Here is a 13,690-nt window from a genome sequence, read left to right as displayed (position 1 = left end):
CAAAATTTACATTTTCAAATCTTAATACCTGCAATGAACAAGAAGCGGTCCATTATGTTGAGTAGGTGAATGATCAGCTATGACATGTTTGTGAAACAATACAAGGTACAAAGGATCTGGTGTTCCATGATCAGGCCAGGCTGTGAAATGGTACTGTATGATACATCTATTCTCTTTTGTCTGTTATAATATTCAAAAGAAAGAAAAAAAAAAACAAGACATGGTAGACACGAGAATATTTTTTTTATGTATAACAAACATATAAAGGTCAATACAATGTAATATATTTTTTCTTGTAAAAATGATTTTGGTTCTTTGTCAGTGGAATAATTTTTAAAGTAAGTACATCTTGCTTTCAATGATCTAAGACCCCGAAAACATGTCTCTTTTGAGTAAAGTCAACTAATCATTTATGGTAATCGTAAAGATCTGTAATTTTAATTTCAGTTGTTCTTCATTAAAACTCTCCTGGAACAGTCTTTGTCTCATGAACACTCCCCTGGATATAACATCCGTAAAATGTAAACACACACACGCGTAACGCTTTAATTAAGATATATAAACACCATACATATTGGGCTGATAGAGTGTTACTGCTGATAATTGGGAAATTGACTTTGGAAAGCTGACATCCTCATATTTGTCATATATTCGAATTTGAATTCGTCTATCTGTGCCAATATCAAACCCAAAGACTCAATTACGAAGACGGTCATTGAGTTTCGTTAAAATCCTTAATATGTAGCCGATTGGTTTATGTGAGATTCACTGAAATGTGAAATAAAAAAGTTGTGAATAAACTATTAAATCAGTTATCAATTTGCAATACCAAATATTCAAATTAACACAATTGTATGAGATATGACAGCAGACAACAGAGGACTAGATTTTTCTGACTTGGGATATGCAAATGCGTAAATGGGTATAATACATTAAGAATAAGGACATGCTAAAAATATCAGTTCTTACTTCGAACTATAAATTCGCCAAAATAGAAACAAAGTTAAAGAATAACAACAGTTGTATTAACATATTTATCAATTAAAAAACATATATGCCCCACAAAAATTATCTTTGACCGTAGTGGTGTCTTATACGAATGTATTTTTTGACATTATTTTTGTCGGCATTTTGTCCAAGATAATGGTTATCTTTTTGATATTGTTTTACATCTAACCCCCTTGTTTTATTAATTTTGTATTTACATTGTGTCATAGATCAAATTTATTCGTTCAGTGTATGTTCACTTGTTTTTGTTAATATGTCTTTTAATTGAGTTAAGCCATTTCAATTGATATTTTATAGCGTGTGTTTCTATGTTGTGATGTAACACTATTGTTTCAGGTAGGGTAAAGGTTGACGCCTATTAAAACGTTTAAAACCGCTGCATTTGTTTGCACCTGTCCTAAGTCAGGAACATGATGTGCAGTGGTTGTCGTTTGTTGAACTGGTTCATAAGTGTTTCTACTTTCTCGTTTTTTATATAGATTATACCGTTGGTTTTCCTGTTTGAATGGTTTAACAGTAGTCATTTCTGGGGCCCTAATAGCTTGCTGTTCGGTGTGAGCCAAGGCTCCGTTTTGAAGGCCGTACTTTGACCTATAGTGGTTTACTTTTACAAATTGTGACTTGGATGGAGAGTTGTCTCATTGGCACTCATACCACATCTTCTTATATCTATTAACCGTAGATAAAGTGCAATTAAAATTAACGGAGATCTTTCTCTTAATCCTTTTATTGTATGTGAATACATATCGATTCGAGTTTTTTCTCTCTACAAATTTCGTTGTTTCAGAACCTATGATCTTTACCTTTTTAGTAGCATGAAGATCAATAGGGATCTTCCTGTAAACATATGTGACCAGATATCTAAATAAAGTTGTTATACAATACATGGAATTTGAGTAAGCATCAGGAAACGAAAATAAATGATCTACTAACGGACTAAATGACTGTCAGAAAATATATACCCACTTTTTCATTATCATTTTCTATTAAACTAGAAGAAACATTTGATGCATATACCTTATCCTGGTCGCTTTTCTAATAACTTTACAAAAACACGTAAATGCGGAATATTACGTTTTATTAGATTATTGTATTTGTATCATAAATATATAATATGTATTTATCATGTTATATCTATACAAAGACGAATCTACATTATCTCTATCTCTGCCGTAAATGTTAGTCTTCATTTTAATCCGAGACGACACTGCAATGATATTGTAAATTAGAGCAGATGTGCTAATGATTCGCATTTTTAAATTTCAATCCCTAAATTATTTGTTTTCTGTCTGTCATACCGTTTCGTCTTCAACTTTTATCTCCCTCGTGATATATGCAGCTCGTTCCTTTTCTGTTAGTAGGGTGAGAACAAGATTACCATAAGTGATCGGCTTTCCTCCATCTGGCCAGTATCTTTCACATTTCCTCTAAAACAGGAATCAATTATGTCAATGAGAAAGTCTCTGATGTTCTCTGGCATGTCTGGTGAATTTGTGGATTGAAATAACTTGTTTTACTCATATTGTAATTCTGACGATCGTTGAATGAAGTCATCATATCGGGGCTTTTAATAGCTTATTACAGTACTGGATTTGCTCATTACTGAAGGCCGTACGGTGATCTTTAGTTGCCTACATCCACGCCATTAGAACTCTGATTGATATATGCCACATTGGCAACCATACCGCATCTCCTTATTTTGACATTGATAGCCAGTAGTTTGTTTGGATCTCGAAAACTTCATAACATAACATAATGGCATCATTACAACAATTACTTGTGTGGCGTCTAATTTTTTCTGATGTTAAACAACAAATATTGAGGAAACAATCATATATCAACGCAACTAATATAAATACGTCAACCTAAGGGTAGAATATCACAAAACTCCTGTCGTTTATTTTAGGTGAAAATTGTAGATCAGCTAAAGTTGACTGTAGATCTAATTAGGCACAAATATGCCATTGAAACTCTATACTTAATTTCTAACACGATTTAGATATGTCACCAATCAGAGGGTCCCGAATGTACACTTCTACCCTAATTTGTTTTATAGAAACATTAAGAGTCAAAATATGAATTAATGAAAAAGTAATTGAAGAAACTATAATACTTCTACAAAAAGAAGGCGTATACCACATGTCGAAATCCATCATTGTAAAATGCAAATGTATTAGTATAATGTATCACAGGAATTTTTGGTCCTCAGTGCTCTTTAACTTCATACTTTATTTTGCCATTTTAACTTTTATGATTCGAGTGTCACTTATGAGTCTTTTGCGCGTTTGGCGTACAAAATTTTATTCCTGATATCTATGATGAGTTTATTCCCTATACAATTCGTCAGTTTGACTTCAAAGTGTTATTTAAGGAAGAGAAAATTGGCGAAATCCATTCAGGTCAATTGTAGATAACTCAATATTAAGGGTCATTTCTCAATTTCTTTTAAAAATCACCTTGTAACTCCTTTTTTAAATTTGTAATCGTATATACGGAACTAAATAATAGGATGTACAATACACGTCAGATATAAGTAGCGATGAAATTTGAGTAAAGTTTTTTTTTTAAGAAAATCATTTTTTAATATATCTTCTGCCCAGGAAAATCCTTCAAGTCATATGAAACTTCAAATTAAAAAAAAAAAAAAAAGAAAAAAAAAAAAAACTATGTTTTCTATAGTTTTACTTGAATGGCTAAATTTAATATAAAACAAGTGTACATTAACTTTCTAGTAAAAGAAAATTCTTTATAGTATCAAAATCTTCATAAATGTAATGATATTATTGTCTTTCCGTACTAATTGGCTGATATTTTTCCGTATGTAGTGACCTTATATACGAGACCTCTCGTTAAAACTTCGGCTAATGCACAGCGCAAGTGCGAGGGCAAAACCGTGATGAAAGAATGTAAACAAACTTGTACTGGAAGGTACATAGTAATAACTGATTCTTAAATAACACCAAATCATTTAACTACTGTTAAAGAAAATGTTAAATTAATAAATGTGAATGCATGGAAAATAAAAAAAAGGATAATATAATGGCTCTATCAATTCACTTATTTTTAACGTGCTCCCCTTGCTGTGTGTTTATTTTTTATCCATGTCACCAACCGGTAATCTTCGACAGCAAACTCGAAAGTTAATAAGTTTGCGATCAACAGTCGCTGAATGGATTCGTAATAAATGTAAAAAACGTACGTATAGGATTTAGTTTAGTATTAATGCATGCATTTGTTCAATAATTTCAATGACATTATTATTACAAGAAACTAGTTTCATATGACTTTAAGTCTTATTCCTTTGTTATGCTTAGCGCCAACAGAATCGCAACACTTATATCTATTAACCATGGACTAATAATTCAAATTTACAGATGTTCATTATTCGTTTACCATTAGATGTGATATTGTTGCAGCTCCAATAATTCAATCGTTATCGAGATCGTAACATCCACTTGAATTAACAAAAAAATAATTTAATCTTTGAATGGATTGCATAATTTTCACATCTAGCAGGGATTATCAAAATGAAACTCTTTAAATTTGATATAATGGTGTCAAAATTGCAGCAAACCGGAACTTTACTAAAATAAATTCGAGACTTGAGTGACGAAAAGGCAAAAGTAGCAGAAATTATAACTTACATTTCCTTTGTTTTTTTATATAAAAAAGGAAACTAAGATGTTTAGATATCTGTTGAGTTGAGTTTTATTCACAGCAAAATGTTTCAACTTAATTAGGAAGCAAATGCTGGAAACAATACTTTATTACTCATAAGAAAGAGAGCTGATGTTAGTTATGTATTTTCATATACAATAAGATAGGATACCCACATCGTAACCAAGTTTACCCAAGATATTTGGTGGGGTTCGTCTTGCTAAATCTGTAGTGTTCTTATGTTGTTTTTCTGTTGTTTGTTTTTTTACATATGATTGCGAATTGTATAATATCTCGTACTTTGCTATACTTAACTGGATATAATAATAGTGAATTATATTTACATTTGTGCATTCTACCAGATTTGTCAACATTATTATCTTTCTTGTATTATTTTGCCAAATCATTTTCCAGTGGTCACTTATAGTATCCTTTAAGGGTCCTGAAACATGTGAATACATGTAAAATGTTATTGCAACGCATTTTATGACTACATGATGTCATTTCTTACCAAAATAAAACTTTAAGTTCTATAATACGTATAGACTAACTAATATCTTAGAATCTTTGATGGTTGATATTACTGTAACAAATGAAAAATATAAATCGCCAAAATGAACTAAATTTAGAAGAAAAGTTAATGAGCCTTAATTTTAATTATGTTAATGAATAAGGGTATATTGTGTTGGAAATTCATGGTATACTATTCACATGTGTAGCTGTAGACGTTTATTTGTTGGGCGTTTTTTTACAACTTTGCTAAAATGACATTTTTTTTTTTTTTCGATTTTGTAGCTCTTTATAGATTTTCGGGGTGCTGTAGCCTTCTATAGTCAGATCCATCGCATCATTGCACATATAAATTTTTTTTTTTAAATATACATTAGGTATTTCAAAACTGGTACCGTTCATGAATTGATAAAAGTGCTGGATGCGCTGCCCACTATTGGCATCGGCGTATCTGATAATATATCGGGTATAGATTTTTTTTTAACAGTAGACTCGGAATTTGGTACATGTATTGTTTTATCGTAACCTGGCATATATTGAAACATGACTTATAACTTTCATACCTTGAGATGCTATATAACATCTTTCCTTTTCGAAACCCTAAAATGAAAAGATTCTGATATAAAGAGTTTCCACAAAATATATTTGATGAAAATAAGGAGATTTTGTATAATGAAAAATGAGATAACTATCAATGAAAAGTCTAAATAATGTGGAGGTAAACAATTATCGTATGTAAGAGAGCGAGCTGAATTGATACCGCACAATACTTTATAAAAGGCTTCAAATGTAAAACAATTCAAACGAGAAATTCAATGGCCTGATATTTAGGACAAAAACAAATATGACACACAGAAACGAACGACAACCACGGAATTGCAAACTTGAGACAGGAATATAAGTTATATAACCGGGTTAAAACTGTTCTTTATCCTCACTCGTCCCCTAAATATTGGACAGCGAAGGAACAGCTTCAAGTTTGAATAACTTTTTTTTCAAATCGTTTGGCCCTGATCATCACGGCGCAACCATTCATTTTCATAATGCACATTTGCGTAGTAAAACTGGTACTGTTAATGTTTAAACTACTAATGAATCAATAACTTAGCTGGTAATCAAGAACTATTCGTCTCCGCGGGTAAAATATTGTTTGTAGAAATTTGCTGTCATAAAGTTAGGGATTGGTAATTATTTATCTCCTAGTTTGACTCTTTCACAAATATCAAATGTCACTATCAGTGATCTACCTAGAGCTAGTCACTTTACTCTTTGACTAATTTTACTGTCAAGTGACAAATGAATATTACCCAAAAATTTGCAAAATAAGTCACTTATCTTATGTTTTTCTTGTGTGTGTTACATTTCAATGTTTGTTTCTGTTGTGTTGTAGTTCTCCTCTTATATTTCATGTGTTTCCCTCAGTTTTAGTTTGTAACACGGATATGTTTTTTTCTCAATTGATTTATGAAATTCGAACAGCGGTATACTACTGTTGCCTTTATTTCTTATGTTTTTCTTAGCCATGATGTTATAGAACTAAGAAACTAGGAATAGAGACTATAAAATTGGTTTCATAATCCTGGCTTCACCACAGCAAAAGTAGACTTTGCTTTTTGAAGGTGATACCATTTTTATTTTTCAAGATGAACTCATATATTTTACAAACTGTTGTTTTATGTGTACAAAAAAATATTCTATAAAGACATTTTCAAAGCATTTTATTTTTATTTTTATTCCATATCTTAAATATACCTCATATAGATTTCCACTATAAATAGATATATGAATGATTTTTTTTACATGTATAGTGGATGGTCCATAACTTATTTTATAGGAAAAATTTTGCTATCAATTTTATCGGTGTGTAAGAAATTTCTTTTGCAGGCACACAAAACATAAAAGACATGGTCTCAACAAACTGGTAGCTTGGTTAATTTCTGTCAATTTTAAGGATTTAATTAAAGAATACAAAAGCTAGAATTTTCTATTCGGACTAATTTCAGATAGTCACTTTTAAAAGTTTATATAAATTTTCAAAACCACTTGGATTTTCTTATCAATTGTATTTTGGCCTTATAGAATATCAGGTTGTTTGATAGTTTGGTGTATTGCTGTCAAATTTATGGATTTTATTAATAAGTAAGAAAAAAATCTAAAATTTTCAGTTTAGGCTAAATTCAGATAGTCACCTTTAAATTTTTTATAACTTTTTCAATTCAACTTGGATTTTCATAAAACTCTACACCTATCTCATTCATATATTGATCTTACAGAATGCCAGGTTGTTTGGGAGTTTAGTGTATTGCTGTCATTTTTATGGATTTAATAAAAAGGTTAAGAAAAGCTTAAATTTTCAGTTTAGGTTAATACCAGATAGTCATCTTTAAAAAAATTTATAACATTTTCAAATCAACTTGGATTTTCATATAACTCTACAGCTATCTCATTAACATATTGATCTTACAGAATGCCAGGTTGTTTGGTACTTTGGTTTATTGCTGTCATTTTTATGGATTTAGTTAATAGGTTAAAAAAGCTACAATTTTCAATTTAGGCTAAATTCAGATAGTCACCTTTAAACTTTTTTATAACTTTTTCAAATCAACTTAGATTTTCATATAACTCTACAGCTATCTTATCTATATGTTGATCTTACAGAATGCCAGGTTGTTTGGTAGTTTTGGTGTATTGCTGTCATTTTTATGGATTTAAAAAATAGGTTAAAAAAAGCTTAAATGTTCAATTTAGACTAAATTCAGATAGTCAACTTTAAAAATTGATATAAAGTTTCAAATCAACTTGATTTTAATATATAGCTCTACAACTATCTCATTAACATATTGATCTTACAGATTACCAGGTTGTTTGGTACTTTGGTTTATTGTTGTCATTAATATGGATTTAGTTAAAAGGTAAAAGAAACTACAATTTTCAGTTTAGACTAAATTCAGATAGTCATCTTTAAAAATTGGTGTAACGTTTCCAAATCAACTTTGATTTTCATAAAACTCTACAGTTATCTCATTTATATAATGATCGTACAGAATGCCAGGTTGTTTGGTAGTTTGCTGTACATGTATTGCTGACAAATTTAGGGAGTTCACTGACTGCCTAAGAGGGGGCCCGCTCCAGTCATGCTTCAGTGATTTCCTATATAAGCAACTAAATTTTTCCCACAAAAAGGGGGGCCTTGGCCCCCTACCCCCTCCTAAATCTGCCTTTGGGATTTAATCAATAGGTAAAAAAAGCTGCATCAAAGTCAAAAACATGTCTGCCTAAATTGCTTTAAAAAGACCATAATTTCTTTCTTGAAAAGGAGAATAGATAAAGGGACATTGTATATTTGAAATATAGGAATGCTCTATTATTAAGACAATAATTGGTAATTCAGCATATGGTAATATGTTTACTAGTCTTAAGAGTTATTGTCCCTTAATTTAAATTTTTCCCTTTATTTTAGATTAATATGGTATTTTGAAAATTGTATACAAATTGGATAGTTAGTTAATATTTGTTTGATTGTTAACAATAGTTTGAATTAATCTTTATGTCCTATGGTCACAAAAGGGGAAAAAAGTGATGACCCTCAATTATTTAATAGAACAAAGACGAAAGAAGAGATACATTAAACTGTTTTAAATTTAAGATGACCTCAGATTTCAGAAAAATATATTCTAAGTACATTTAATAGTATGGTTAATATTTCTTCATATGTTTTATGACTTGCATGAATATTGTTAGCACTTCTTAAGCCTCTATGAAAGGCTGGATGATATAGTATGCTATTACTTATGTCTTGAAATTTAATTGTGATATTGTATATATCTGAGGCTGCACATATAAAATCAAATCTATACATGTATATTCATACTGGTTTTAAAATTAATAAAATGTATGTTTCTGATACAATATATATATATGTGGAATTAACTAGCACATTTTGAATTTTGTATTTATACACCAAAGTCTATTCTTTGATTTCCAGACATTAACATGCAAATATTAAAATAGAAAAAGAACCTAAATCATTTTTGATTGTCTTTAAGTTTTAGAGGGGCAAGGACTCTTTTTATAGTTTTTTTTAGATGGGCAAGGACTTTTTTGCAGAATTTAAAAGGATGGACATTAACTTTTTTAATGAAATAATATTAAGAATGCACCGGCCCATCCATCTGGTAAATATTGAACGGTCCCTTACATCAGTGTATTCTTCTATCGGATGTCGTCCTCAATGCATTCTCTGTGTATGTGTATTAAAATACCTTACTAGGAATATTAGCAACATATAATAATTGAATCATTTGAAACCTTTCAATTATAATCAGAAGAGAGAGAGAGGGGGGGGGTCAAAAGTTTTTATGTAGTTGATAGAGGGGGGATTAAATTTTTTAACACATGTTGAAAAGGAGGGGTCAATCATTTTTTATCATTTCAAGTTTACATTTTGCCGCCGCCCTCGCCCTTGAGATAAATAATGACCGGTCCCTTAAGGATTTTGTTTTTTTAAAAGCTCTATTTGATGAGCATATTCAAATAAATTTTACCAAAACATTCCCTTCAGATATCCTGATAACTTATATATTATTACCAATATATATGTTTTAAAGAGTAAAAATATCCCGAAAGCCATTCGTAGATGGTGGGATGACGCTGTGATAGCATAGCATAAATGAAACGGACGTTAGTTACGATTCATAAAACAACATCATTACTTTATTGTTTCAATTATCAATAAAAGCGAAAAGAAATAATAATTCGTTATAAACATAGAATTTGGTCCAAGTATGTAACGATGAAGCTAACAAACATCGCTGATATAGTATATTCTATGATTGGAAATAATTCTGACCTCCTTTGGATCCGTATGCATGCAACCTTTAAATTGACCCTAAACTGCAGATGAGTTGTGCATATGCGCAGCATGTTAAGTTATTGAAAAAAAGAATGTCAAAATTGAAAAGTAAAACAACGTAGCCACCAGGAAGGACCGCAACAAATTATTCTGATAAAACAAGACCATGATTTTTTCATCTATGTCATGAATTCCAAAAGACCTAAGAAATCGTCATTATTATTGAAAACGACGGTCTGTTAATTCTTATTCACATTCATATTACTATTTATGTGAATAACGGATCACATGACAGTATTCGGAGTTCATCTGGAGTTCATCTCGATGGTTAATTAGATGGTATGTATTCCTAAAATAAGCACGAAATACTGATGCATTATTACGATTTTATGCATTGCATATTGCTTATTGTTCACTAAGGAACATTTTGTAAATCACGTATATATTTTAGTATGTTATAAAACTTATTAAACAATTTTGAGTCAATTTGAAGGTAATGAAATTAGCAGTTAATTACCTTTAACGAAAGTTTGCTATATAACAGTTTGAAACAAGAAAAACAACATTATTTTGCTCACTGTTCTGTTTTTAGGTCTGAATACATGTTGCGTTTGAGATGAGCTCATGATCGCGGATTATTTATCTGCTTGTTTAATTTTGATTTACGGCGTTTGGGTGGCTTCGTTTATGCTATTTCTGTTTTCTACTATTCAAAATTTACATTTTATGCTCTTTAAACTTTTTCTCAAGCGTATCTAATGGACATGTTTTGTACGCAAGGGAATCATTTATGGTTTTTACTAGTACTTGGACGGTACTGCTTGTCACAGAGTATAGGTTCCCGAAGGTTATATCTCCCCAGTAGCAAGTGTTTCGGTATTTGATTGATTTGATAAATACATTTGTACATCGTTTTCAATTCCATCATAATATATTGCTATTATGTTAAAGCTAATTATAGATTTTAAATGTTTTACTTACATTTGACCTTAGACGTTTTTTATGTTCTGTTTCGGCCTTTTGTATTTTGTCCTTCAACGTGTTGTATTCATACAGATGCTATGATTGTGGCTGCAAGATAAATAATTTCATTCCGTGAAATGTTTTTTTTTAATTATGTAAAAGCCACCCAAAAATAGAATTATTGGTTTCGTCCATTTCATTAATCAGCAGTATTTTCACTTATTTTTTGTGTACTTACGTTTGAAATTAGAAAATTTTGGTTTTTTATCTAAAAAGTAGTTGACATGTTATATCGAAAATATGAATCGTAAATATAAATTTGAAACAACTGGTTGAATTCCCCATGTATAAACGAAATGTTTTGAGCTTTCTTCTTTGAAATCAACATCTTCATTGTGCAAGTTCCGACTATATGATAAAAACAATTGTCTGAATTGATGTCACGTGGTGCTGCTTTAATACCACTGTACACTTTCATTGTTTAAAGTTTTACTGAGCAAATTAAAAACATTAATATTTCATTTTTAAGATCTGTAATCATAAGAATTGTTTTTTTTCAAAATTACGCGCTTCATGCAAAATGTGAAGGTTGCTTTCTTTTATTTCGAAAACATAAACAAGAATGTGTATGAGGACACGAATGCGCCGGCACAAGCTTTGCAATTTTCCAAGTTATAAGTTGGCATATTCCAGAATGATAAATGACTCACAACTTAAATTCGAACTGTGTCTGCGTCTTTAGCTCTTAGCATTGTGTATGAGGTTCATAAAATTTGGATGAAGCAAACTTAAGTTAAAGTGCGGAAACGAAAATTTTGACAAACGGACGGACGAACGGAAGGACTGTCAAGGGTAACACTGAATGCTCGTTTCCTACGGCGGGGCATACACACATTATTCAATTCTATATCACATGATTACATTTCAGACAGATATTTTATTTTACCTAATACTTATTGCGCACATGATTATAAAATGATACATGTTTACTTACATCTACATAGTTAGCATTTATATAATCTGAAGACGTTTCATGACCTGGTTCCAACACAACCCGTGTATGGTCGTCTACAAGAGAATCATGTTTACTGCAGTATAGTCGTGACTGTACAAATACCATGTTATTGCTGTTATCATATTTTTTATTATTCAAAAAATATCCACATGGACGTTTCAAAATCGTCTATATTACGATATCCATGCTTTTGTAAGATATAAAAATTTGGACATATGAGTTCATTTAAACTTACGCATACCAAAAGAGAGATTTACAAGCTTAAAAATCTTTGAAGATCTCACAAATACTTACATGGAAATGTTGTTTTAAATCTGTTCTTTTGAAGATTTTCTTTTTGGTGAGCCTTTGTAGTTGGGTGTAGATCTCCATATGGTATTTTCTAAGGTGTTGATATTAAAAGGGTTAAACAAGCATACAAGATGGAATTTTAGAAAAAAAAGGAACTTAAATGATATGCAAAATGTATTCTGATAACACAAGAAGCAAGATTTCGGTCTGAAACGGTTATTGTGGTCTGATCAAGTCTTAATTGACTGTATTTTCATGAATAAAAAAGATGTTTTATTTTCTATATGAGTAAACATTAGTTTTTATAGTAATCATGATAAAAATCCACCTTGATACATTCAGTCATAGTCAGTAATTTTCCACAAATTGAAAGGCGTTTAATTAGCACAACCGATACAGCAATGTATTTGTCATATTAGAACAAGTAATATGCAAATAAATGTATAAAGATACATCAAATTTCGATCATGAAGCATTTAATCAAACTACTCCTTACCTTATATTCATCTTCTAACACTTCATTCAGTTGTCTTTTGTAAATATAATCCTTCAGCTCATTGACTTTTATACTGCCATGGTCCATGTTCTTGTCGTTACGCTCTCCATCTGCTGGTGGATTCGATGTCATCATAATTGAAGTTGAAGCTTCATCCCTACCCATATCTGTAGATGAAACCCGTCCTATATATTCATGTACATATTCCCTTATAATTTTGTTTTTGCAAAGATGCCATACATAAATTCAGTTTTTAAAGCATGAGAAAAACCAAAAGGGCAAACTTATTTCACAAGCAGAAGATGATAACTTGCATGTAAATTTGAAATTTCCAGAATTGAAATAATTACTGTAACAAATAAAATGTTATCAACCACAGACCTCTGTATGACCTTTATTGCAATTGGAAGGGGGAAACATATTATAAAAGTGATGGTTATATGATGTGTTTGTATTTATATGGAAGTGGGTTGCCATATTGAAAAAAAATAATAAACTTATAGTTTATTGAAACATATGCCTGTACAAGGCAACATAACACTGCCATCTGTAACAACTAGTTATGAAGCACCCCTTCGTCATCTTTCAAGAGCATCTGGATAGTTGACAAGACGTGGAGATTTATTTCCTAAATCTGATATCCTTGGACCAAAAAAACAAAAAACAAAACAAAAATAATTTTCAGATTAATAAACGATAGTACATCCAAATGTTAAGAACAACCAATCATTATTGTCACGTCTATGGTCTTCGTGGTTTCAGTATGATAGTTAATAAATACCTAACATTTGGAAGTCTGGCTAGAGTAAAAGACACAGTGATATTCGATTGCAAAACATTGTCGTTTTGTTATAACGTTCAGTTTCACATTTTATGGATGACAACAGTACCCTTAATT

The 13,690-nt window shown here is 30.8% G+C and overlaps 1 protein-coding gene across 1 annotated transcript in view; it reads right to left on the bottom strand.

Annotated features, from left to right (window-relative positions):
- LOC127704441 (receptor-type tyrosine-protein phosphatase alpha-like) overlaps window positions 1-13,690 on the bottom strand; it is a 101,986-nt gene that overhangs the window by 19,030 nt on the left and 69,266 nt on the right. Inside the window, exons 6-12 of the mRNA XM_052208488.1 lie at window positions 12,793-12,959; window positions 12,300-12,387; window positions 11,985-12,058; window positions 5,739-5,775; window positions 5,010-5,107; window positions 2,307-2,435; window positions 29-180 (exon numbers count right to left, since the gene is read on the bottom strand). Coding sequence (XP_052064448.1) covers window positions 29-180; window positions 2,307-2,435; window positions 5,010-5,107; window positions 5,739-5,775; window positions 11,985-12,058; window positions 12,300-12,387; window positions 12,793-12,959 — 745 coding nt within the window. The remainder of the gene's footprint in view (window positions 1-28; window positions 181-2,306; window positions 2,436-5,009; window positions 5,108-5,738; window positions 5,776-11,984; window positions 12,059-12,299; window positions 12,388-12,792; window positions 12,960-13,690) is intronic.

The sequence above is a fragment of the Mytilus californianus genome, unplaced genomic scaffold (assembly GCF_021869535.1).
Source record: "Mytilus californianus isolate M0D057914Y unplaced genomic scaffold, xbMytCali1.0.p SCAF_6, whole genome shotgun sequence".
Taxonomy (NCBI): domain Eukaryota; kingdom Metazoa; phylum Mollusca; class Bivalvia; order Mytilida; family Mytilidae; genus Mytilus; species Mytilus californianus.
Note: the sequence above shows the minus strand (reverse complement) of the source record. Positions and strands in the feature narration are given on the sequence as shown.